The sequence below is a fragment of the Helicoverpa zea genome, chromosome 16, assembly GCF_022581195.2.
Source record: "Helicoverpa zea isolate HzStark_Cry1AcR chromosome 16, ilHelZeax1.1, whole genome shotgun sequence".
In the NCBI taxonomy this organism is placed as follows: domain Eukaryota; kingdom Metazoa; phylum Arthropoda; class Insecta; order Lepidoptera; family Noctuidae; genus Helicoverpa; species Helicoverpa zea.
The window spans coordinates 4,349,432-4,372,793 of record NC_061467.1 but is presented as its reverse complement, the minus strand read 5'-3'; the positions used below and the strand labels follow the sequence as shown (position 1 = coordinate 4,372,793).

The following is a 23,362-nucleotide window of genomic DNA, read 5'->3' as shown; positions in this document are numbered from 1 at the left end:
AGTAGTTTGTAGGGTAGCATATGCTATTAACCTGTGGTTTCGAAACCAGACAGACTATGTACATAAATCGTTTTCGCGGGTTTTTAAATTGTTTGACAGCTTGACATTGACAGACTAGACATTTCGACAAAAGGGAAATGTACCTGAACCTGTGGGTGGTTTGAATTTTGATTTGAATGATAATATTTTATTAAAGTATTGTTTCGTCGTATAAATTCAAACAAACACTGCCTAATTGTGTAGAAGTTATTATTTTTCATAATGACTGTGAGTGAAGCGAGCAAAAACTTACCATGGTAAGTAAAATAATATGTCTGTATAGTTGTCGAACTCTCTAGTATTTCCATTTCATTCACTGCAGATTCAATTGCATTTTCACGTTTCAGGGTCGAAAAATATCGTCCTTCAAAGTTAGAAGAGTTAATTTCCCACGACGATATAATTAAAACAAGTGAGTAATTTCAATCAATACTATCTAAATAGTTAGTAGGTTATATTTGAAAGTTTACTAATGTTTTGTTTACATTTCAGTAAATCAGTTTATGAAGGAAAACCAACTACCTCACCTGTTATTTTATGGCCCTCCTGGAACTGGTAAAACATCAACAATATTGGCTTGTGCAAAGCAAATGTACACACCACAACAATTCAACTCAATGGTAAGAATTTTAACTGGGTAAATTCTATATGTTTAAAGAATCCAATGAGGGTTCTAGTAAGTTCATTTAAATTAGTAATAAGTACCTAACCCTTTTTGTGTGGTCCACAGGTCCTAGAATTAAATGCATCTGATGATAGAGGTATAGGCATTGTCCGGGGTCAGATTCTCAGCTTTGCCTCAACAAGAACAATATTCAAAGCAGGTCCCAAGCTCATTATATTGGATGAAGCTGATGCTATGACTAATGATGCACAAAATGCCCTTAGGAGAAGTAAGTTTTGTATTTTTATGAATTAATTTATTGAATGCAACCAGTCTGATGCAGTTTTGTTGAATAGTAGATAATCACATTTTCCTCTGAATTATGTAATCCTCCCATCCACCTGTGAGCCTACCTCATTGCATGAAAGCATTTTTATAATCGGCACAGTAGTTCCTGAGAGTAGAGTGTTTAAACTAAGAAACCCTTCAATTTTTTAATATTTGTATAGATAGATTGATGGTTATCATCATTAACAATTGGTTTTGTATCCTATTCCTTTACACCCTTTTTATTTTATTCCCATAAAAAAAAAAAATATCTGTTTCACTCATGTAGGTATTTATTTCTTCAAATAAACACGTTGACCACAAGTTCGACAAATGTAATTATGTTATTATTAAGCTAATAGCCATTAGTCTTAAAATCGATGAGTAAAATATTTTCATTAAAAAGTGTTGAATCAGTAAAAAAAATTAAATAATGAATTCCATGTCAAAGGCAAGGGTAGTGTAAAACATATTGAAGAATTGAAAACCTCCCCCTTTCTGGGAAGTTTATTAAACATTTCAAGAAAACAAAATCAATACAATACTTCAATGAACCAGTTTGTAACTTGCTTGTAATAGATAGAAGGAGGTTATTTTTAGTAATTCTGCTGTTTGGTAATTTAAGTTGCCATGGTTATTTAATTGCAAACAAATACTATGCTTGAATCATGATTAATTTATCGGCAAAAAAATATTTATACAAGAAGTTGATAGTGAATTTGCCTAATTTACGGCAAAAGTGATGCTTTAATCCGGAATAGCACAAAGTTTTACGTAAAATTCGACTTTAAATGAGTTTGCAAATGTCAAGTTTGTTACGATGTACTACAGTGAAGATGACGTTGAGCCTAAGACGGTTCAGATCGCCGTCATTGGTGAACCTAAAACTGGCAAGGTAAGTGCTATTATTCTGTACGATAAATAATTCTGTTATTGACCAACATCGTTACCACCATTAGCATTAAACCGGTTTATAACCATTGTTAACAGAATTTGTCATTTTGATTCTCTCATGCAAAATTAAGCTTTAAAGTTTCAAAAAAAAAAAACAATAGCCTTGAATTAAACAAACGAGGTTCAGACCTGCAACCATTGCATCATCAAGAAGCAAGTATAACGAGACTACCTTCTGACAGCGGTTTCACCTGCTTCCCGACGAAATAACTTCCCGTACCGGTAAAAGTAGACCATAAGTTATTCTGATATTAAACTATGTTACGCCCAAATTTAATCAAAATCCTTTCAGGCGTTTGCGCGTGAAAGAGTAACAAACATACATACATATATCCACACAAACTTTCCTATTGATAATATTAGAAGTATGATTATAGAGTTGCCTCTGCCACCGGTACCTGGGCGGGAACAGCCTGGCGCCGTCAGGCGGGACGCAGGGTGCCGAGGTGATGGCGGGGCAGTGCGTGGGGCTGCGGCCCGCGGTGCCGCTGCAGCTGTGCGACGTCGCCGGCAACGCGCTGCAGACGCACATGCTCGCTAACTATTTATATGCTTCTGATGTGAGTGGGAGTCTGTATTGTAGTGGTTATGTGGCATGAGTGTCTAAAGGAGATTAGTCAAGTAAAAGAAGATTAGTCAAGTAAGAGAGCCCGCAAATAATACAACCATTGTAGACAGTCTTTTTGGATCGATTCATTTGATATGAGCTAGAAATATCCATAGCATTACTATTAAGTCAATATCTGTTGGCGTCATTTATACAATGACTTACTCTGTTTCAGATAATTTTGTTCGTGTATGACCTCACAAACTTACAAAGTTTCGAGAAATTAAAGGAATGGATTAGGAAAGTTAAGGAGATATTCGAAAATGAAATGAAGAGGCCGTTGATGGCTCTATTCGGCAATAAATCTGATTTAGAACACCAGAGGGCGGTGCGTCTGTCGTGTGTACAAAAATTTGCGTCCGAACATTTGCTGGAAAACTTCAAAGGATCTGCACGGACTGGTGATATGGTAAATAAAGTATTTGATCTTAGATATAAGTTTCTGGATTACTGGAACACGACAAAACTTATATTCTGAATGACCAGGCAGAACTTGTGGATAAGTAAAGCCGCGGATCGTTCGTTAATAAGGCAACACTTGGCGTGGTCGATCCGTGGATGGGTGACCATCTCATGACGAGTTCCCCCGTTTCTCGGAAGGCACCTTCAGACTAGACAAGACCCATAATTTATTCCACTATTAATTATTATTAGACCCCTAATTCCAAAATTAGAACCAGACCTTTATAAAGGCTCTTTAATTTTTGACGAAAAGTTAAAGACCACATAACCATACCTATTTAACAAGTCTACATAACCGTGACTACAATCGCCATTAAAAATTGCAGGTGAGCCACGCTTTCACAAGCCTGGTAGCGCGCGCATTAGGACTGAAGGTGCATCGCTTGCCTCCTACTGTCGTCGACGGCAGGTCACTCGCACCCAAAGAACTGGAACTCAACGGCCACGCCCACTCGGAACCTATGCAACCACTCATAATGAATAGAAAAGCTCTCAGAAGGGTTCAGAGGAAAGCATCATCGACAATATGTAACATGCAATAATAAAATATTTGTTTTAATAATGGGTTTTTTATTTATTTCAAACTGTTTCACTCTCATTCGGTATGTCACGAAGTTGACATCCGTCGTATTGCTGAATTAAGATTAAAAGGGTATTAAGGTATTATAAGTCCATTTACGTTTTCATCAACAATAAAATGTAATTTTAATCCAATATATTTGTGAACACAAACAACTTGTTTCAGTCATAGAAAAGTACACAGAAAACGTGCGGTTCTGCATAATATGCAACTACCTGGGGAAGATTATACCTGCGCTGCAGTCCAGATGCACTCGCTTCCGCTTTGCTCCGCTGCAGCAGAGCCAGATAGTGCCGCGCCTCAAGGAAGTTGCAGATGCCGAAGGGTACGTGCATTTTGCTATCACTTACGCATAAAAGTACCTCTAGGTAACTTCTAGGTACCTTGTTAAGTAGAGCTTCGCGTTTGTATCTCTCATATTTAGTAGGTTATGTATTATATTCATTATAAGCTGTACTCCTAAATACTTTTTCAATGGCCGTTTTCCCGTTTACATTTTTATTACTTGTTTTCACACAAATTCTCTAACAGCTAAAATTTTCAAAAGCCTTTCTAATCTGGATTACTCCCTCCAAAATATTGTCTCTACTCGACAAGCGACCAGTGTCACAGAGGTACTCTTCTAGTTAGACGAAACATAGATGAAGTTCATAAAGCTAGCAGCAATGTATATGATCTAATCTATCGTGACCAAAGGGCTGGCCTATACTTCGGTCAAAGGATATGCATTGCCATCCAGCGTGGCAATGCAGCCAGCCTTTTGGGCACGATCCCAGCTGACAGCGATGCGGATGAATATTTTGATACTTAGTTTTAATATTTCCTATAATAAGATCATATGATCTTATTTATTTCAGCGTAAAAATATCGGAAGATGGTGTGAAAGCTCTGCTGGCTCTATCTGGAGGTGACATGCGTAAAGTACTGAACACACTGCAGAGCACGTGGCTAGCGTACCGTGACGTCACGGAGGACAATGTGTACACGTGTGTGGGACACCCGCTGCGTTCAGATATCAATAACATACTTAATTGGCTCCTCAATGAGAATGACTTCGCTGTCTGCTTCAAGAGTATCCTTTTTTAACGAGTTTATATACTGGAAGTTGAGTGAAGGAATGTCTTTCGAACTGAATTTACTCAGATACCCGCATGCTGGAATCTAGTGTTGTCATATAAAAAAAGGTTTAGTATCTAACCAGGCTGGATCAAAAGCCAGGATTGTCTTTCTGGCAAAGTCTCTTCTTTTGTTATATAAGTGACTTAAACATATTAAAGCTATGTGGTTATATTGTTATTAGATTGTACAGTTCCTGAACATATATGCTCAGATATCCAAGATTTGAAACTTCTCAAAGGCTTAGCGCTTGGGGATATTCTAACTGAAATTCACACGATCATACAAAGAGGTATGTATGCTTTACACACTCATCAACTAAGCTCTTGTTGTTTATTTCCAAAATTGAAGATGCTCTAATCTAGTAGTCTAGTAATTAGTTAAAATATTGATATTTTCGTCTAAAATTGCGTGTATTTGCTATATAAAGTTTTTATTTACAGTGAAACTGCCCCCCGAAGTATTGATAACACTTCTCATCAAGATGTCTGATGCCGAAGCGCGGCTGGCGTCGGGCTGCAGTGAACGTATCGAGCTCGCCGCGCTCATCGCAGCCTTCCAAGTGGCGAGGGACCAAGTCAAAATCGACACCACAGACACTTAATTTAATAAGGAGTTGAGAACATAAGTGTGTGATTGAGGAATAAATGGCTTGTTCAATAAGTGTTACAAATTGAGTTATGCTGGTCAAAACATTGTGAATGAAAAATAAAATAAAAAACAGTGTAATCAATAAATTATTTTTTATTTAACCTAAGCGTCTAATCTTATCACTAGTTTATATTTACAACTTATATATAAATTAAATATAATATGATCTTTTTGTAAGAGATCGTTGCTTTTTGGGGTTGAGCACTATTTGATTATGTTGAATTTATTTCTTGATTTGCTACGGAGTGAGTATACTTTTGCTTTTAACATATTTTAATAAATGCAGATCTTATTCTTAATTCCAACTTGAAGGTGGGGCAGATCGCACCGTACTTTAATGTTCATAAAACAAAACACGCTCGTAGAGCTTTCTAAAGTATCTATGTGATGCTAAATAAGCAAGTTACAGTCATACCTGGGTAATGCAGCTGAAAATGCCTAGGTGCTAACAAGATTCTAAATAGTTCTTTTTAATAATTATGTCAGTACAGGTTTCTTTTTTCTAAACTTATAAATATTAAATATTTCTAATACTATAGCTTTAGATACAGCATTTATCGAGAGTTGTGAACACGTGGTGTATCCCTGTATTAGATAGTATTAAGCTAAGCGTCCACTTGTCGTTATCGAGAGAAACTCAAACAAGATGTGCGATGCGTACGATGCGGTCAGGTGGACGCACTTGTTTGAGTTTCTATATAAATAATACTACGATCCGTTGCGTGCAATACGTCCGTTGCGTACGATACCGACAAGTGGACGCTTAGCTTTAATGAGTATTCCGATTGTACAGTTGTATCAGTCAACGTTTGTATATCGAACACAGGCTTTTAATGGCTTGAGTTTATCCGAAGATGTTAGAGACAATACTGTTGAAGGAGTTGGTGAGCGATGCGAAGATGCCAGGCGAGGCGGGCGGAGAGAGTGGGCGCGGCGGTAACGCCACCGGCCGGTAGTAAGGCCCGCCGTCTATGCGCTGAAACATAAGATAGTTGAAGTTCCAACACTCATATAAATAAATACTACATGTACCAACACCATACCTACATAAAATAATACAATTTTGTAGCATGCAGTATGTACATGTAGGTCAGCATGTATGTATTCGGATGACCAAAAAAAAGGATGTTTTATTGGCCAATTTACTCACCTTCACCAAATCGCAGATGTCGTATCAACCATAACCAAACTAAAAAAGAACTTAAGTAAAAACACAGAAAGGATTCAGTTATGTACAATTTATAATTGTGTTCTACAAATTAGGTATGCATTTGCATTTGTACTTACATTATTGGAACAATTCTACACAAGCATGCATTTTATAATACAGAACACTCCACTAGAAAAATAAGAGCATTATTTGATTACAAGATACTTTAACGCCATTTGCACAGCAGCGCGTATTTCATGCCACCATTACCTACATATCTACACCCAAAAGATATCTCACTGAAAGATACACAAATGTAAGTATTTAATCCTATATAAGTATACCTGTTAAGTACATGAGTCGTGGTAAGCGTTGTTGTGCAAACCGCGTTAGTCTACAAAATAACATTTAAGCGATATTGTCATATTTATAAGGTAAATGTTTGAGATCAGTCTTCGGGGAACACGATAGCACCATCTGATTGGAAGACGGAGGTAGCTGTGGTGGGTAGGAGGGTACGCTTCGGCTTCGTGACCGGCTGAGCACCTGCCGCCTTCGGAATGTAACCCTAAGGAGTCACAAAAACTAACTGTAACCATACTCCCTTAGTGCAACTACTATGTACAAGCTAGAGGTATTTATTTACAGATCAATCAAATAACAAGTGACCGGTAGTGTGGGTATATTTACAGCAGGCAGTTGTTAAGTGAAACGGGTAGGTTATGACAAAACCGGTGCTGAGATCCGGCGCAGAGTCCGCGCCACCACTCAAGTCCGGCGGAAAATTGTGGAACTATTTATTTTTGCCCATAATTACTAAGCATAGGGCGTAGACACTAGGGCCGCCGTGGACTCTGCGCCAGGACTGAATATCATACTTTTTACTTGGACTTTATTTATTACGGCTAAAGCCTGAAATACATAAGGAAGAACATAATTATGTACACCTAGTTCTAACCGAAGATAGGAGGATACAACTTAGCTTAGCTGTGGCTTAGCCGCATATGACCGGTTACTTACACCTAACTTTTGCCTATAAAACATAGGTGTAGCCACACTTCGGGCTTTAGCCGTAAAATATACACAATAGCTCGAATTATGTCACATAACAGTTTGTTAATATAGGGGATCAGAATAGATAGCTTGTATTTTCGTCAGGAAAATTATACAATATTATTTTTTAAAAAAATTGAGGGAACTTACCTTCGCGGAATGTAAAGTAACATTCAGTAGCGTTGGATGGCTATCTATGACAATGAACTCAACTTCTTGGGGCAAATAACCCTCTGCTGATACCTGGGAGAGAAAGGACACGTATTTTTTAGTTTAAGAACTTATAGAGACATAAAAAACATCAGAATTGAGAAACTCCTCCGTTTTGGAAAGTGGTTTAAAATAGCATTCATTCAAAAGGTTGAGAATCGCTTGTGAGACAAATGGGAACATCTTGGATTGGACCAATTGTATTGTAACCAAAAAGCTTAAATGGTAGTATTTTCATTAGGTACAATAAATTGAAAGTGTGTAAGTTTGTGTACCTATGTGTCGACTTGCTAAGTGTATCACTGATAGGTGTGCATAATCTCCAAAAAATGAAAAAAACTGATAACATTCTTCAAATGATCTCAGCGATGTTTTTACGTGCATGCAGTTATGATGCTTGTTTTGTAATATTGTTAAAAAATAAAGTCGCAAAGTGAACCGGGTTTTTTACCTTTAAATTATAACAGTTTACACAGTTAACTTTGAATTTGTCAGTATGTATAAAAATCGCGTAGGGACATTAAAAAAACATGCATTGATTTGTCATCATGAATTCACAGAACAGTTTAGGTTTATCAGTTCTTTGTGTTTCCGATCTAGACAAACATAATGTTTGCACTTAACGCACTTGACCTTGTATAAGGAACAAGAGAGAGACATTCTGAAGTGGGTAGTTGATATAACATTATGCGACCTAACGGAAGCTTACGAAGACCTTTTTTATAACTTGTTTCCAATGTTCACGAGACCTTACGTAAGAAAAAAACGTGTGTAATTTCTGAATTCAAATATGTATAGGATCTTACGTCAATCCTGTAGGTCCCGGGAAGCAGTATACGCCAGAACTCTCCGTATTTGGTGGTGTGGTATGTGACGTCACGGCCCTTCACTTTGACGCTGGCTCGCTCCACAGGGTTGCCGTTCTCGTCCATCACGAAGCCATGAGCACCGCGGTGAGCTTCAGCCAAGTATTTTATAAGCGACTGAAAAGTAAAAATATGATTAATACCTAAATGACGACCTCAATGGCGGACTGCCGAACCTGAGGTCCCGGCCGACATTTGTGTGATGAGCATGCTTGTTGGCCGTGGTTTTGGTGTCACAGTATGTATTACCTTTGTAGTTTAATAGTTGTGTTAGCACCCATAACACAAGTTAATTAATAACTTACTAATACTAACCGACCGTGTGTGAAAAGATGTCCCGACATTATGACGCAAAAGAATAAAAAAAACATGAAGAAAATTATCTTATTTATTCGTCAACTTCCAATACCCCTTCTTGTCTGAAAGTTCTTAGGTAGATAATACAGACCTATCAAAAAACAAAAATATTGTGTTCATGGAACTGATGCGCAACATTAATCCGCACTTATACCAGATTAAAAACATTGTCATCATATCGAATGATTGAAAAACAATCATACAATGGGGGAAGTACTTGTGTCACATACGTGATCATTTAGCCATCCAAGTCACTGACCATGTACCTTTGCATTACTTGACTGTTTAAGTTACCCTTGATTAGGGTCTTAATTAAAGGACCATGGGCAAAAATGTATGAAGCCTGGGCTCACCCACCAACAGAGATGAGACCAATTTGAATATACTTATAAAGCACTAAATATAAAGATTTAAACTCATTTTTGCGAAGAATCCATTGGGTTATTTTGCTATAAATATTTTTCTCCGACCATAAATAAACTAATATTCTGCAAAAAGTAGTGCTGTTATGGCATTGTAGGTTTTGTTATTGAACACCTTTATCTAGTTTTAATTCCAGGTTTAATGTATACATAAAAAATAAAACAACTGCTAACAGTTAAAATTATTTTTGTTAATATTTCAATCAATACCAATAATAATGTCGTCTAAATATCCTGCCGGTGGATTAAATTGTGTGTGCCTGCCTAACCCTAGATACCATATTATTGAAATGATATGAGCACAACTTCCTACTGTGCGTCTACCTGTTAGACACGAGCAGTAAGGGTCATGGCACAGTATAGCGGCACCGCAACAGCACGGCGTGGACAGTCCGTGGACGATTTCTTCTTTGTGCTAGAGATGGAGTCTCCTGATGTCTCCTATGGATGTTCCTGAGTTTATACGCCACCGACTTCTATGCCGATGCACCTAAGAATAGTTTTTTTTTGCTTTTCAGTGTTTTTGGGAGTCGGTTTTATTTTTTTGTAAAAAGTTTTTTATTTTTGGCTTTTCAGTGACAAGCATAGTTGTCACTATTCGCATTTGTGGAAAGTTCTCATCAATACGAATAATATAAGCCCAAACACGAGGTAGTTTACATATTCAGTTGTCGAGTTCCCTCGACCTTCTCCGGTCTCCATCATCAGGTCAGCTCCAAACCTTCACTGTTGCATAGTGTTATCAAACGTACACCTCATTGTCAAGTTTTTAACCTATGCACGCCTACAATTTTCGAAAGTTGCCCTCGATTTCTCAGGGTTTTCATCATCAGATCCTGACCTGGTGATGAAGGTGGTCCCATAATCCTATTATAATCAAATCCTGCGAATTAGGTTTTATGTCATGAACAACCAAGCGCACTACGACTCCTAACAATTCTTTTTCTACAAAACCTGTTTAGGTGCATATCTTTTTTTTGCCATGGAATTGAAGGTAGTGCCCATAGTAGGGTCGTTTTCAAAAAATTTGTAAAAAACAGATATGAAACAGATAGGAAAGCTATATTGTTATAACGGAAAAGTAACAGAGACGAATTATTAGGGTCAGTATATAACGACGTACTTTTAAAAGAAAATAAGTAGATAGTAGTATTCGAATTGTTCTCTATAATTTCGCTGTCGTCCACCTGGTGTTAGTGGCATATTGCCTGTGAAGAAAAGAAAACCTTAATACATAAATATTCTAAAACAAACCCCACAGCAATTCTTATACCCGAACTAAAGCCATTCGTAGGAAGGTAACTATCCCAAACTTATCCCATTATAATACATGATGTTACCTGCAAATATCGATTGTAAAAATGTATATCGATAGAAAACATTTTCGAGTTTTATATTTTATTATACTTCGGCCGTTCAGAGAATGCGTTCCTGACACCTATCAGTTAGTCACGACTAGTGATGGGCACAACATAACACTGAGTTCGTTACCGTTCCTTCAAAATGAACCGCCGCATTATTTTAAGATTATTTTCGTTTTAAATTGGCGGAATCATTTGTTTTATATTTTAGTTATTTAAGTGGAAACCAAAAAAAGGTAATATTCATATAATAAAATTGTTTTATTTATTCTTTGTTACAAGTACATTGAATTGAATGTGCGAACAGAATATTAATCAGACTCCGATTTGCTTGAGGAGGTGGTGTCTTCATCATCATCTTCGCCTACATGTATATTTATATTATTATCAATAACAGAATCAATCCTGATATCTCGGTCTAACAAAAGCCGGGTAATCAAATAAAAACAGATCGAAAACACTTGAAAAACGTGGTCTATGCGCACGAAACGACAACGGACGACTGTTTTAGCGTCACAAAATGGCGGCCCATAACGCCATTTGGGGTTACCATTTTTAATCTAAGTATAAAAATGCGGTTTGGTCATAGTTTTATTTTTATTTTTCATAAAAGTTATAATTAAGTCTTATAGTCCATTATTTTCCAATTCTTAAAAAGAAAATCAAAACGTATTATTTTATATTATAACTGTATAAGAACAGATTACGATACTTGCCTGTTATTTTTAGCACAGCACTACAAAATATAAACCGCTGACATAACCTTGTAATAGCGCAGTATAGATTTAGAAAAATATTGTTTACCAAGTTATTTGACACTCAGTTTGGCACAAAATTATAACATTCATTGATTATTGATATAATAATGTTGTTTTAATGCTCCTCAATTGTTAAAACGGTAAACAACCAGCAAAAATATTTTTATCGTAACTGCAACGCCATTGCAAAGTTACGTCGTCAGTTCAATCGCGACGTGTCAGGAACGCATTCTCTGAATGGCCGAACTATAGTGGATTGATTTTTATTTACTCTGTTCTTGTCGACTTTTCGTAAAGATACCTTTATAAAATTATAAAATAAAAAGAAAAGTGGTAGGTTTGATTAAATACGTTTTTATCTCGGTACGTACACTGTGAACAAACCTTAACCGTTCATATCTGTTACGTCACAGAAAAAAGTAATCGATATGATAACCGATATGAATAAATTGCTTGTGTCTAATCTAAAAAAATCTCTTTTTCAATGCTAATTCTTACTTTATACGAAACTTGTATAGTACAGTGATAGTGTCAATATACATTTATTCTAAGCTGAGTTATAAAACAGTAAAAGTACTTACCGATACTTTAAAAGTCTCACAGTAATAAGTAACTTTTAATTGTCGAATAATCACTGCACCACAATATTTCGTGCTTGTTGCGCTTCTCAAAATTACCGAACATTTTTGATTCGTCGATTCTTTTGACAGTTCAGTTGCTAATGTTTTAGGTAAAATAATTTTGATAACTACTACAAAAATATTAAAATTACTAATGTAACAGACAGGAATAACAGAAATGAAGTGAAATCAAGACTTGCTTTAATTAATTATTCTTGACTTCTGCGTGTTATATTTCATGATAATTTTAGCAAATTCCTTCAGGTTCCACAATGCTCTGCTAAGAAATCAATTATTTGTCAGTTAAAATACTAATATTGAATAATAAAATGTTTTCTAAATGTCGCGCCAAGAATGTGGACACGCTTTGCTTATATGAAAACAAATGTTCTACGTTGTAGTTTTCTTTTAAAATTAATCATTCATTGAGGATTATGGGGCGTTATTTTTGTTTTTCATAATGCTGAAATAAATGTTTATTCTGTTTTAAGAGTAATTAGCTAGTAGCTATTCTTTAAAAAAGAATAACTCTGTTGGACGTTTTAATATACAATTTTTTTGAATATGACCCAGTAACAATTTTAGTACAAACAAAAACCTTCACAACGGCATATGCTATAACTCTGTTGGACAATGAGCCCAATTTGACTCATGGTCCTTTCCTCCATAATTTATAATAATTTAAAGTTTATTTCATTATTCTAGCATGCAGCATTTTCTTTAGAGACATTTTCCTTCCCGACCTCTTTCGGGGTCTACATATCTTGTTTTCGTTGTCGGTTTAGGTTTTGTGGTAGAGTACGCGTCATGGAAAAATGACTCATAAAAGTGGAGGGCATGTTTTCACGAAACTAAAGTTCCATTAAAATATTGCCTATTCGGCTCACACCAGCGGAAAATTTTGTCCATTGTTATTCATTTCATGGTATAGGTATGGAAGTCAGTAAGAGTAGGTGTTTTTACCTACTCGTACTGATTCTTACCCCTGCATACCATAGGTACATAGATGTACCTATCACATCTATGTACCTATGGTATGCAAGGGGGTTTGCGACGATGCCCTTAAAAATGTTGGTCTTTGGTATTGGTTAGCGTGCACCAACCAGTTTAAAACTGTCTAGTTTTAATTTTTTTAAGCATCCTGCATTTTATCAACCAGCTTTGCCCATAACTACATAGTAAATTCTAATTGCGCAAACTCTAGGTTCATTGCACGAAGAGATTGAATCTGTGGGAATTTCACTTAAGTATACTTAGATAAAATAGAGTACCCACACAATTTTATCTTTATCAGTATTCTTTTTCAGTATCCTTTTAACTTTTTAGCTCAACATATCTGAAGTCAGTCATATCTTGTTTGTTTACTTACTGAAGCGCACGTCTCTCGGTTTTACCACATCATGTTTGTCCGTTGCGCATTTTTAATATCTATTTTTATTGTAAGCTACGTAAATTGTGAAACGAGGACTGCTATAGCTCGCCTTGTGTCCCAGAATGTAAACGGGAGTATCGAGTTCACGGAGACAACTGCTGGACTTCGAGTTACTGGGAGTATCACTGGCCTGCCCGCCGGTAACTACGGGTTCCATGTGCACGAGTTGGGTGACACGACCACTTGCGATGCGTCAGGTTCGCACTTCAACCCTGACGGCAACACTCACGGAGGCAGAGATCACACAGTGCGCCATGTCGGCGATCTCGGAAATGTCCTGTTTGTTGGAACTGGCGTTGGAGTAGCTAACGTAGATTTTGTGGACGATGTTATTGCACTTCGAGGGCGCAACAGTATTTTGGGTCGTACCTTAGTTCTCCACGAGCAAGAAGATGATCTAGGCCTGGGTAACAGTGATAATTCCCTGACCACTGGAAACGCGGGGTCTCGAGTAGCGTGTGGTGTTATTGGAATCAAATCTCCCGGTGAACCTTGGAATTCGGCAACCACTGTGTCTCCGTCCGTGTTTCTGTTTTTATTAGCATTATCATTTGTTTTTCGTAACTAATATGTGATTAAGTTAAGTTTGATGTTAGTGTATATGTACGGGACAGACGGACGGTTTTTAGCTTTCCTGGCCGTCTTAGTGGGTGATAAGATATACATATAATAAACATAAATATTTGCAAGGTGTTTTATTTTTTTACCTGAATACCTCATAATGAATACGTTTACCTTATACATCCCACTTATTTTTGCTATTTGATATTTATTAGTCTTGTTATTTTATTACTTACCTGTTTATTATCTTGCCAATACTTGGCTAGTTCATGCACCGGGGGGTACTTGCAGCAGGATATCTCTAACGTAATCTCCATACATCCGTGCCACAGGTAGTTGTAGTCTTGCATACCACCTAAAACATGTTATTATTATGAACCAATCAGTTTGTTTAGCACAGGGTCGTTTCCACTCATTTAAACCAAAGAATTTAGTGTTTGGAGCAGCATGCGTAATTTGATAATGGTGAATATCTGTTAAAGTCTCGTGATGCGATGAGTCGGGGTTTTTAAAATGATAGATACAATCTCATTCTGTTCTCATCATCATCTCATGACTCATCGCTGTTACGTTTTAGAATTATAATGCAACCTTACTCATGTTTTCCATGGAACGTCAAAATGTCACTATTATTTACCTACTAGTGCTAGGTGGACATATAAATTGACTGAGTATACCTGTGAGAGGGTACCAAGCTGCCCCATTAGTGATGCCCTTTTCGAATCTAGGCGAGCCTGACTTGCAAGATACTCCGCGGGACATCTTGGCGTGGTTGTTGGAGTACACCAGTGAGAGGTGACGGAACACGTCATCATCAGGCGCTATGGACGGAGTGTGCGCGTAGCTCTGGAACACTGCGTTCAGGCCACATGTTGGGAGAAAACAAACAATATTAAATTCCCTGGCTTTTATTTTAACAGGTAAAATTAACGTGGTACCTCACCGGAGCAGAGGACTGATGATCTGCATATTCCTGATTTGCGTGAAAACGAAAATAAATATTGTTAGGTGAGCTCCGGCACTTATTTGGTGTTGTCGCGTATTTTCCTCGTATGTTACGTCCTCAATTATATAGTGGAATGCTTTACATTTTGGGGAAAATAAATATATACCGGTAATCAATGTGCAATGAATAACTGTCTCCGTAGGTTCGGAGACTAGAGTACAAACAAACCAAATAAAATCCATTATGATATAAGAAACTCTAGATTAAAATAAATAACCATCCATGACGAAATTATGTTTACCCATTCAGCATTAGAGCCAGTAAAACAGATTGCTTTTGCAATAATGCATGAAATCCCATGAAAGGCAATCATTTAAATAGGCTGCTGTATCACGTGTCCGGTAGCACGTGACGAAATTGGTCATTGAACATGATTACGGAACATTAAAAGTGTTATTGACAGTTACTGGCACTGGGCGTGTTGTCGAAGGGATAGGACGCGACGAGAGCACCGCCGTGCAGGGAGCCAGACAGAACGAACTGAATCTTGCTGATCCATTCCTTGATGGCCTCGGTCTCCGGCTGTGGCTGCTTCGTGTTCGCCTTGAAGAAGTCAGGGAAGTTCCTGTTCAAGTCGTAACGTCGAGCGTTGTGTCTGCAAAATTGCAAAGAAGTGTTTTAATTTTACGAAATTGTCAAATGGCAGAGTTAAAAAACTAGAAAGGTCAGAACGAATTAAGCGACTCTTGGACCGAGGCAGAAAAACTTTTGAAAAATACGCGTCATATAAACTCTTTTGGTTTCATTTTTTTACTATCCTAGCATTTTCTTATTAGGAGCGGGTCTTGATAGACAGGATAGACCTTACAAATCTGACGGATGTTGAATTAAAAAGCCTAAGTATGAGGATTGATAATAGGTTAGGCTAATAGGTACTGTAGGTACCCCAAAACACATACATTGCAACAAAGGAAACCAGTTGCTGGCAACAATGTTTTACGAAATACCATTGAGATTTATTAGAAAATTACGGTTTCATTGGAGTTATCCGTGCTAGTGAATATGTAGGTTATTCACACAATGAATTGTTTCGCTATCACTTTTCCTAAATATTACTATGAACATGTAATGCGATTATTAGGTATGATTTTGTCACTGTTACAATACGTTACAATAATAATCATTAAATATTGTCGAAATATATTGTGCTGATGTACCTAGCTGTTACAAACCTACTATGCATTTACTGGATAAGAATTCTGAACCCAATTCAAAGCGATGTACCTCCAGTAAATAAACCTTTTATATTGATTTTTACCTGCCATACGTGTTGTCACATTGTCCTTCCTTAGAGATGGCGAAACCGTCCGGGTTCATCGAGGGCATCAAGTGGATCCTTGTGTTGTCCAGCAACCATTTTATGTAAGGATCGGTGTCATATGACGTCACAAGATACTGCAAACATAATTAACATTAAACACTCGTTCTGCAGGTAAACGCTTCTAAAAAAAGTCTAAAAGGTCAGCTCTGAGTCACCACGCGCATTTTTAATTGAATAATTTATCTGATGACTTCGCTGAGGTCTCAGATTGCACAACATGAATGAATGAGGATGACGTTTAATCTTACTGATTTTATATGGCTGCTCAATGAAAATTGCTTAATACTAAATGCTAACAAATTGTGTCTATATTTCTACTGCAAAACCAGATAAGGCAGCTATCCACACGATTTCTCGTGGAGTTTCCAGTTAGGTAAGCCAGTGATTATGATAGAGATTAGGCGTTTAGTTAAACACCGGTTGCGGCAACTAACTTGTATGAGGTGCAGAAGTAGCTCGCGACCGACGGCTTCGTTTCCGTGAATGTTGCCCACGTACTTGACATCGGGCTTGCCGATCATGTGCTCGTAAGGCGACGCCGATACCACCATCACCCAGAGATCTCGACCTGTGGGAACACAAGTATTGTTTTGGTAAAAGGTATGTATGTTACAAATTCAAAGATGACATTTGATGTAAAAAAGGAAAAATAAATTCGAAAATTAAACTTTTATTCTTTTTCTCACTATCGCGGGCGCATCACTATCGGATATCGCGAAATATCAAAGAATCAGCCTTAGAAAAAAAAAAGAGAGAAATTAAACTCAGCGAGGATTGCGCTCAAAAGTCTGGCTGCATTTCCATGCAGGATTGTAATGCAAATTCTTTGGCAAAGGGTTGGCCAGCACTTTGCAAATTAGTCAGTCTAAATAAGACCCCTTTTACCTTGTACAGATTTCCCGACGGAATAGAGCGCCGTCAGGGCCGGATACCTCGCAGACACAGATCGTAAATATCTGGTCATCTGATCATGGTCGTGATAACGGAACTCCAGATCTGGTCCGTTTTCCCTGGACTCGACTTCGCCTAAGTTTGTAGAAACTTCATCTGTGTATGATGCAATAATCAGAATTATAGGCAGCTGTATTGATACAGATATTTACATTTAAACGAATTAAATAATGCTACGGAAAAACCCAATTGCAATTAGGTAGGTAGGGGCATCGTAAATATAAGATAAACAGCTTTTTCCTCCTTGTAGCTGGTTTGAGACATTTCGAGGTAGATAGAGATGTATTTTGAGTTCTCTAGGAAAGAATAATGATGAAATGATCAAATGCGCTGTCAGTTGATTCCTTATAATTCGCAGTTAGTACCTATGTGGGTATGCTTGCTTAGTCAAGCCTTTAGTTAAGTGTTCTCTCAATTGGGGAACAAGTGTTGTACATTTTTATTTTCATTGCATATACCTAGCAACTTAATTCCTAAAGTCCTACTATTGATGCTGTTTAATGAAAACGCTCAACGCCCGGTTTCAATCAGTAAACACTCATAAGCCCTTTCCTGTTATGAATGGAAACTTAGTAAACACTGTTTTACCTAGCTATGTTATGTATGCTAGAGGTATAGGTACTATAATTCCGAAAATTACCTTTGCAAAGAGCATAATATTATGTACCCGCATTATCTGTGATGTGCACCGTACCTGGATTATACGTGGGGTTGGAGAGCGACTGTGAGCGTGTGGCGCCCAGAAAGGTCAGCAAAAGGAAAATGCGAGCTACACTCGCTTTCGCACTGCCCGCCATCTGTAAAACAATACATCTTTAGATTATCTACATTTTCAATTGATTGCACCTCCCTTCATTCTGTTTATTTTTCTTCCAATGAAAGACACACTTTTCCATGGTTCAAGTCTTAAAAAAACTTTAAATCGTCTTTTGATGTTTGTTTGCGCATATTCTGTGAGGAAGTTTTATAGTCTATTTATTTTTGTCATAATACCTACTTATTGAAAATTTTGTTTGAAACTTTATTTTTTGAACATAAACAGGATTCTTATAAGTTTGTTTTATGGGGGTACCACGTTTCTCAGGGATACGCGGGGCTCTGTAGTCGTTTTTTTCCAGGGGTTTGAGACTGTATCTTGTGATCAGTCGTCGGTTTCCATAACAAAAAAGTGGGATTAGAGCTTTCTTTTAAACTGTACCCTATAGTGTGTTTGGGCGAGCGCACCAGTTATGCGGCGTAACCGGTCGCTGGTTCAAGGTCACTGGGTTAGTGGACCGACCTTATACATAGCAAACATCCATAATCATTTTATGGACTTTTAGAGATTATAACTGCGTTTAACATCCTATATCAAAATCTTTCAAAGGTCAACAATACACCACTATTTTTTAATTATTAGTAAAGATGAAGCAGGTATTGGTAAAGATGAAGGAAAACTTTAATTACCTTGTAAACATCACATTACGTTGCAATGTCTTTCTATGAGAAGTGACCATGTTGGGGCCACAAGATCCGCGATAATTATTGATTGTGCAGAGATAAAAGATGAATTGACGAACCTACACGTTAAAGTAATTACCTATTCAAACATAATTATTTTTGTACAGGTAATTATGTAAAAACCGGTTCCTTACAAAGCACAAACGAGGTTACCTAAGTGCATTATATCTTTATTAATTCTCTAAAATAATGAAAAAGTCTGCTCACAATAATTTTAAAACATTCAGTTAAGAATTGCTGACAATCCTACAATTTATAAAAATGTATAAAACCCTAAAATGATAAACACAAAATGCTAACTTTACAGTATGCGCATTTGGCAACTTTCTTTTGTTTACTCAAACCGTGTCTTGTACTATTACCGGGTATTTTGTATTAGTCATGAACCCACGACATGCCGCGGTCATGCATGCTGTCATGTCCACATATTGTAACCCTCTGGCTGACTAGGTTATCATTGAAATCGCAATAATATCACGTTCGAGATTGCCTACTTTATTTGCACGGCAGCAGAATTCAAAATCAGAACATGGTAAATTGAGTCAATGTTGATTTTCGACGACTTTCCTAGCACTGAAATGCCTAGATTAGGTACGTGCTTGTTTAAATACCTAGCGACTAATAGGTTAACCTTATATTTGAGAATTAGAGTTCAAACACGCTTATGTACTTAATCTAAATTCAAAACAATTATCGCACCCGCAACTGACACTCCATTCAATTAGAAGCAACGTAGGAATCGAACGATATCGAACCAACCTAAATGTTATGTTTTTCCCTGAAAGGTTAAGCAATGTTTATATGGACATTTGACCTTTTTGGGCCATAAGAAGACACTGTTTTCTCAAAAAATAGTTTCATTTTTGGTTGGGCGCTTTTATGCTCATGGCAAACTGTTATTTGATAGCTTTCCTCCCGCTGCTGGCAGGTATAAGCATTAACCCTATTGTCATAGTCCCGCTAATTGAAAGAAAAACTTTCCTTTTCGATAGACCGTAACAACATCTAACCATCTCAAGTTAATGTTTTCTAGCTATGTGATAATATTACCTAGAGAAAAGAGATTATTATGAAATATCAGTTATAGTTGAGTGCTCTCTAATGCAGATTGATACTGTAGGTATTTAACCTTGTTCTTAATAAAGTGGAACAAATTAATAGCCAGTTTACTGGTATTTTCGCATTCCTTCTGGCTTATGCATATACATTATTGCTAAATTCTTTTGCGACAACTCTTCTTCTTACGGTACTTCGTGCTACTTGGCAAAGCGGGTTGTTTTTTAGGCATTTATAAAATTTATAAATATAGTGATGTCTTAAAATTTATGTCTATAGTGATATCTATTTATGAATTAACAAGGTTTTTTAAATGTGAAACTTCATTGATGCACCTTGCATCGTTAATCAACAAACAATGCAGCACACTTTTTTGTTGAGTATGTGAAAGTTTGTATCTAGTTCGATTGAAATGGGCATGCCGTAGGTATGAAACATCTTGATGAGAATAATAATTGATACACAATAATACAACTTTAGTATTGATATTTTTATTACTTTTTGAAATTTTAAATATTTTACAGTGCTGCACCTGCACTATTCTGCGCAAATATCTCATGCCTGCATACATATAAGTGCTGAGTATGCATCTATAATAATATCCATCTTATAATAAAAATAACATTTGTAATAATATTTTATAAGAGGCTTACAAACCGGTAAACTCAAGGAATCGACATCACGAGTAGTAACTACAGACAATAACACAATAAAATTTTCTCACATCATTATGTGATTAAAATTAAGAATCCGCTTGCAATAATACGATAAGATTTTACTTCACATACAACAATATTTACGGTGTTCACATAGATGAATTTTCTATATTTGATTTATAAGTTATTTATGATTACAAGTTAAGATTTTTAAAACTTTAATTAAATAAAATAGGTAACATAAAATCACAACAAAATAAGGAATGACTTACCTTGTATCACAGTGCGCAATGATATGGAATGTACTATCTGGATGTCATTTATTTTGTTTATAGCACACCGCAACTTATTACTCGCGAAAACTGTACGTTATGTCGAGATGTCACGTTCCAGTCCTAGCAGACGAGTGTACTCCGCTCGACTGGCAAGTACTGGCAGCCGTTGGTGGGTTGGTGTTCGGCGTGACACGCCGTCATCTGCGTCATCCAACACGACACACAACCGGAAAGTGCTTTCTCTCATAACAAAGTTTGTAAAACTGCTTCTAATTCCTCGCCATAAGGTCTAATTCATGTTCGTGGGAACCGCCGATGTGTTCAACATCGTAGAAGTTGTACTTTCCACTCTACTGGTCACAATATAGAAGCGAGTTTATAAAGTTTGTTCGGTCTCTCCGTGACGTAGTCTGAGTATTCCCAACTCTCGTCTCATCTGGCACTTTTCCCGCGGATAGAATTTCTATACTACCCGATATTTAATCTGCAGTAGCCATTTAGTTAGCGAGAAAATTCTTCAAGTAATTCAATATTTTAGTCTATCTAGTTGAAACAAAGTAAACGGAGACTTACAGATATGTAATGGAGGTTTATTGACCTCCAAGGCATTATAAGTTAGACAACATTAGCAACCCCAAATCACTAAATAAAAGTTAAAGTTATTTTTCGGACGACCTAATTCTAAGGCCCAGTTCTAAGTTTGGAGGTTCGGGAAAGTTATTAATAACTCAATTGAATTAGTTTAGTGTTGACGTCACCGGCTATATCAAGCATTTCTCAAATGGCACCCTTCTACCCTTTTGGGAAATTACAGAGCTTTCCCAGCTCCGATCGCACGGCCGTGACCTTTCGTTTGATAAATTGAGTCTTATCCCAAATGTACATTAACCAACTATGTGAATTATGTATGGGTCTAAGTTTAAACCGATTTCATTAAAGGAATCCTCAAATAAGGAACGAGCCTAGATAATATCGTTTTTCCGACTATTTTACATCGATCATTGATAGTTTTAGACACTTTTAGATAATCTCTTTCCACACCACACTATTTAAAATTCTGTACAGTGTAAGCGATTCTGTCTGGTAGAGAAAATTAAATTATTATCGTATCTTTTGTATGTTCCTAATTAAAATTAGGTTTCATCGACTTAATTTTGCAGTAAACCTGTATTGCCTGGACAAAATTAGTAGGCAACAAGCACTGAACTACATAATACGTAAGTGTAGGGATTACTTACCGAAGTAAGGGAGTACATAGGTATTGTTCATACGGAAATATGCAATTAAGTAATTAGGGGAGTTTATAGGGGGTGTACATAAAGGAACTGCTTCGCTAGTCTAGTTGTCGCATGCCGCGACTACCTACTGAACACGAGGTCCTGGGTTCGATTACCGGGTTGGGTCGAGATGATCTAACCTTTTTATAAGATACAAATTTGAACACTATTAGACGGTCCCATTTGTGCTATATTCAATGTTGTTGTTTTCCGTCACTTATAAATATTAAATCAGAAGTCCGAAAATCTAATGCCCAGAAATGTACGGATGAAAAGCTCGGATTGAATTGAAACGACTTATGTTTGGTAAGTTAGAGCAGACAAAGGTACTATGTACTAAATCCAAATTTAAATAGGTATAAAAAACGTAGAAATACAAAAAAAAAAAAACAACCAATTGAGTATCACACTAAAATTTTATAGGCGAAAGTCTGTTTTGTTTTGTTCCGCTAGTTGTCAATTGTTTGTACCGTGTACTCGCGAAACCGCCCCGTAGGATCCGAACACGCGCGCTTACAATCTGCCAGTGTGAAAGCGATATATAAACATTTCGGAGTAAGTACTGTCTTGTTTTTGGTGTGTCTGCATCGTAGGTCCACCTGAAGAGGTTGCTGAGGCGGTTCAAACACAATAACTGTGAATTATATTCGGCGCACACTTCTGCACTTTTTGTTAAATGCTGCTGGACAGTTCGGTTATGGTTTATGCAAAACTAATGGCATATATTGTTACCTTGTCCTATGACTATTTTGTTTTACATATACTTATATTATTTTTATCGATTTTGGTTTTTTTGGGTATCCTGTAAATGTAACCCAGCTATGGGGTTGTGAAGGTCAGATGAACAGTAGCACTAGGTACTTAAAACAAGACTCTGCTTAGGTGCATCAGCTACTGTAGTGAGCGCCTCCATATAGATCAGCGGAAAATTGAGGAACTACTTATTTGTGCATGTAAGTAGGTACAACACAATGGCCATAGACGCTAGCGCCGCATTATTGGACTTCATTCGTAACGCAGTACTTTACCTATCACTCCTGTCAGTCGCTCCGGCGCTATGTCTGGGTGCATTGAATAGTAACTTTGAATCCTCTATTTCAATGATACTACGCAGAAAGTGTTCAATACTGACTGCCATACGCCATACATAACCTCAATAAAATTAAATTCATCTCATCTATTCCGAAACT

General features: G+C 37.0%; 4 protein-coding genes across 6 annotated transcripts; 3 read left to right on the top strand and 1 right to left on the bottom strand.

The window, feature by feature from the left end:
• Positions 1-108: 108 nt before the first annotated feature.
• Positions 109-5,426, top strand: LOC124637310 (replication factor C subunit 5). Of its 2 annotated transcripts, none has more exons than XM_047173671.1 (8): positions 109-296; positions 387-451; positions 532-659; positions 770-932; positions 3,739-3,898; positions 4,407-4,645; positions 4,904-4,981; positions 5,133-5,426. In XM_047173671.1, the coding sequence occupies exons 1-8, from the start codon at positions 262-264 to the stop codon at positions 5,291-5,293; spliced, it is 1,029 nt and encodes a 342-aa protein (XP_047029627.1). In that variant the 5' UTR covers positions 109-261; the 3' UTR covers positions 5,294-5,426. The 2 variants fall into 2 exon arrangements, with proteins under 2 accessions (XP_047029627.1, XP_047029629.1); XM_047173673.1 differs by having other exon boundaries at positions 110-296; positions 4,431-4,645.
• On the top strand, positions 939-3,555 carry LOC124637312 (ras-related protein Rab-28-like). Its single transcript, XM_047173674.1, has 4 exons — positions 939-1,865; positions 2,302-2,484; positions 2,707-2,940; positions 3,320-3,555. Exons 1-4 carry the CDS (start codon positions 1,791-1,793, stop codon positions 3,533-3,535), a joined length of 708 nt encoding a protein of 235 aa, XP_047029630.1. The 5' UTR covers positions 939-1,790; the 3' UTR covers positions 3,536-3,555.
• LOC124637307 (carboxypeptidase D) lies at positions 5,416-21,069 on the bottom strand. Of its 2 annotated transcripts, none has more exons than XM_047173667.1 (11): positions 20,893-21,069; positions 18,103-18,205; positions 17,343-17,504; positions 16,892-17,025; positions 16,395-16,531; positions 15,544-15,731; positions 14,808-14,999; positions 14,367-14,485; positions 8,560-8,736; positions 7,694-7,786; positions 5,416-6,316 (listed from the first exon to the last, which is right to left on the bottom strand). In XM_047173667.1, the coding sequence occupies exons 2-11, from the start codon at positions 18,203-18,205 to the stop codon at positions 6,185-6,187; spliced, it is 1,437 nt and encodes a 478-aa protein (XP_047029623.1). In that variant the 5' UTR covers positions 20,893-21,069; the 3' UTR covers positions 5,416-6,184. The 2 variants fall into 2 exon arrangements, with proteins under 2 accessions (XP_047029623.1, XP_047029624.1); XM_047173668.1 differs by lacking the exon at positions 5,416-6,316 and adding an exon at positions 6,564-7,058 and having other exon boundaries at positions 20,893-21,068.
• LOC124637313 (superoxide dismutase [Cu-Zn]-like) lies at positions 13,458-14,258 on the top strand. Its single transcript, XM_047173675.1, has one exon. The coding sequence runs from the start codon at positions 13,538-13,540 to the stop codon at positions 14,135-14,137; it is 600 nt and encodes a 199-aa protein (XP_047029631.1). The 5' UTR covers positions 13,458-13,537; the 3' UTR covers positions 14,138-14,258.
• Positions 21,070-23,362: the final 2,293 nt, after the last annotated feature.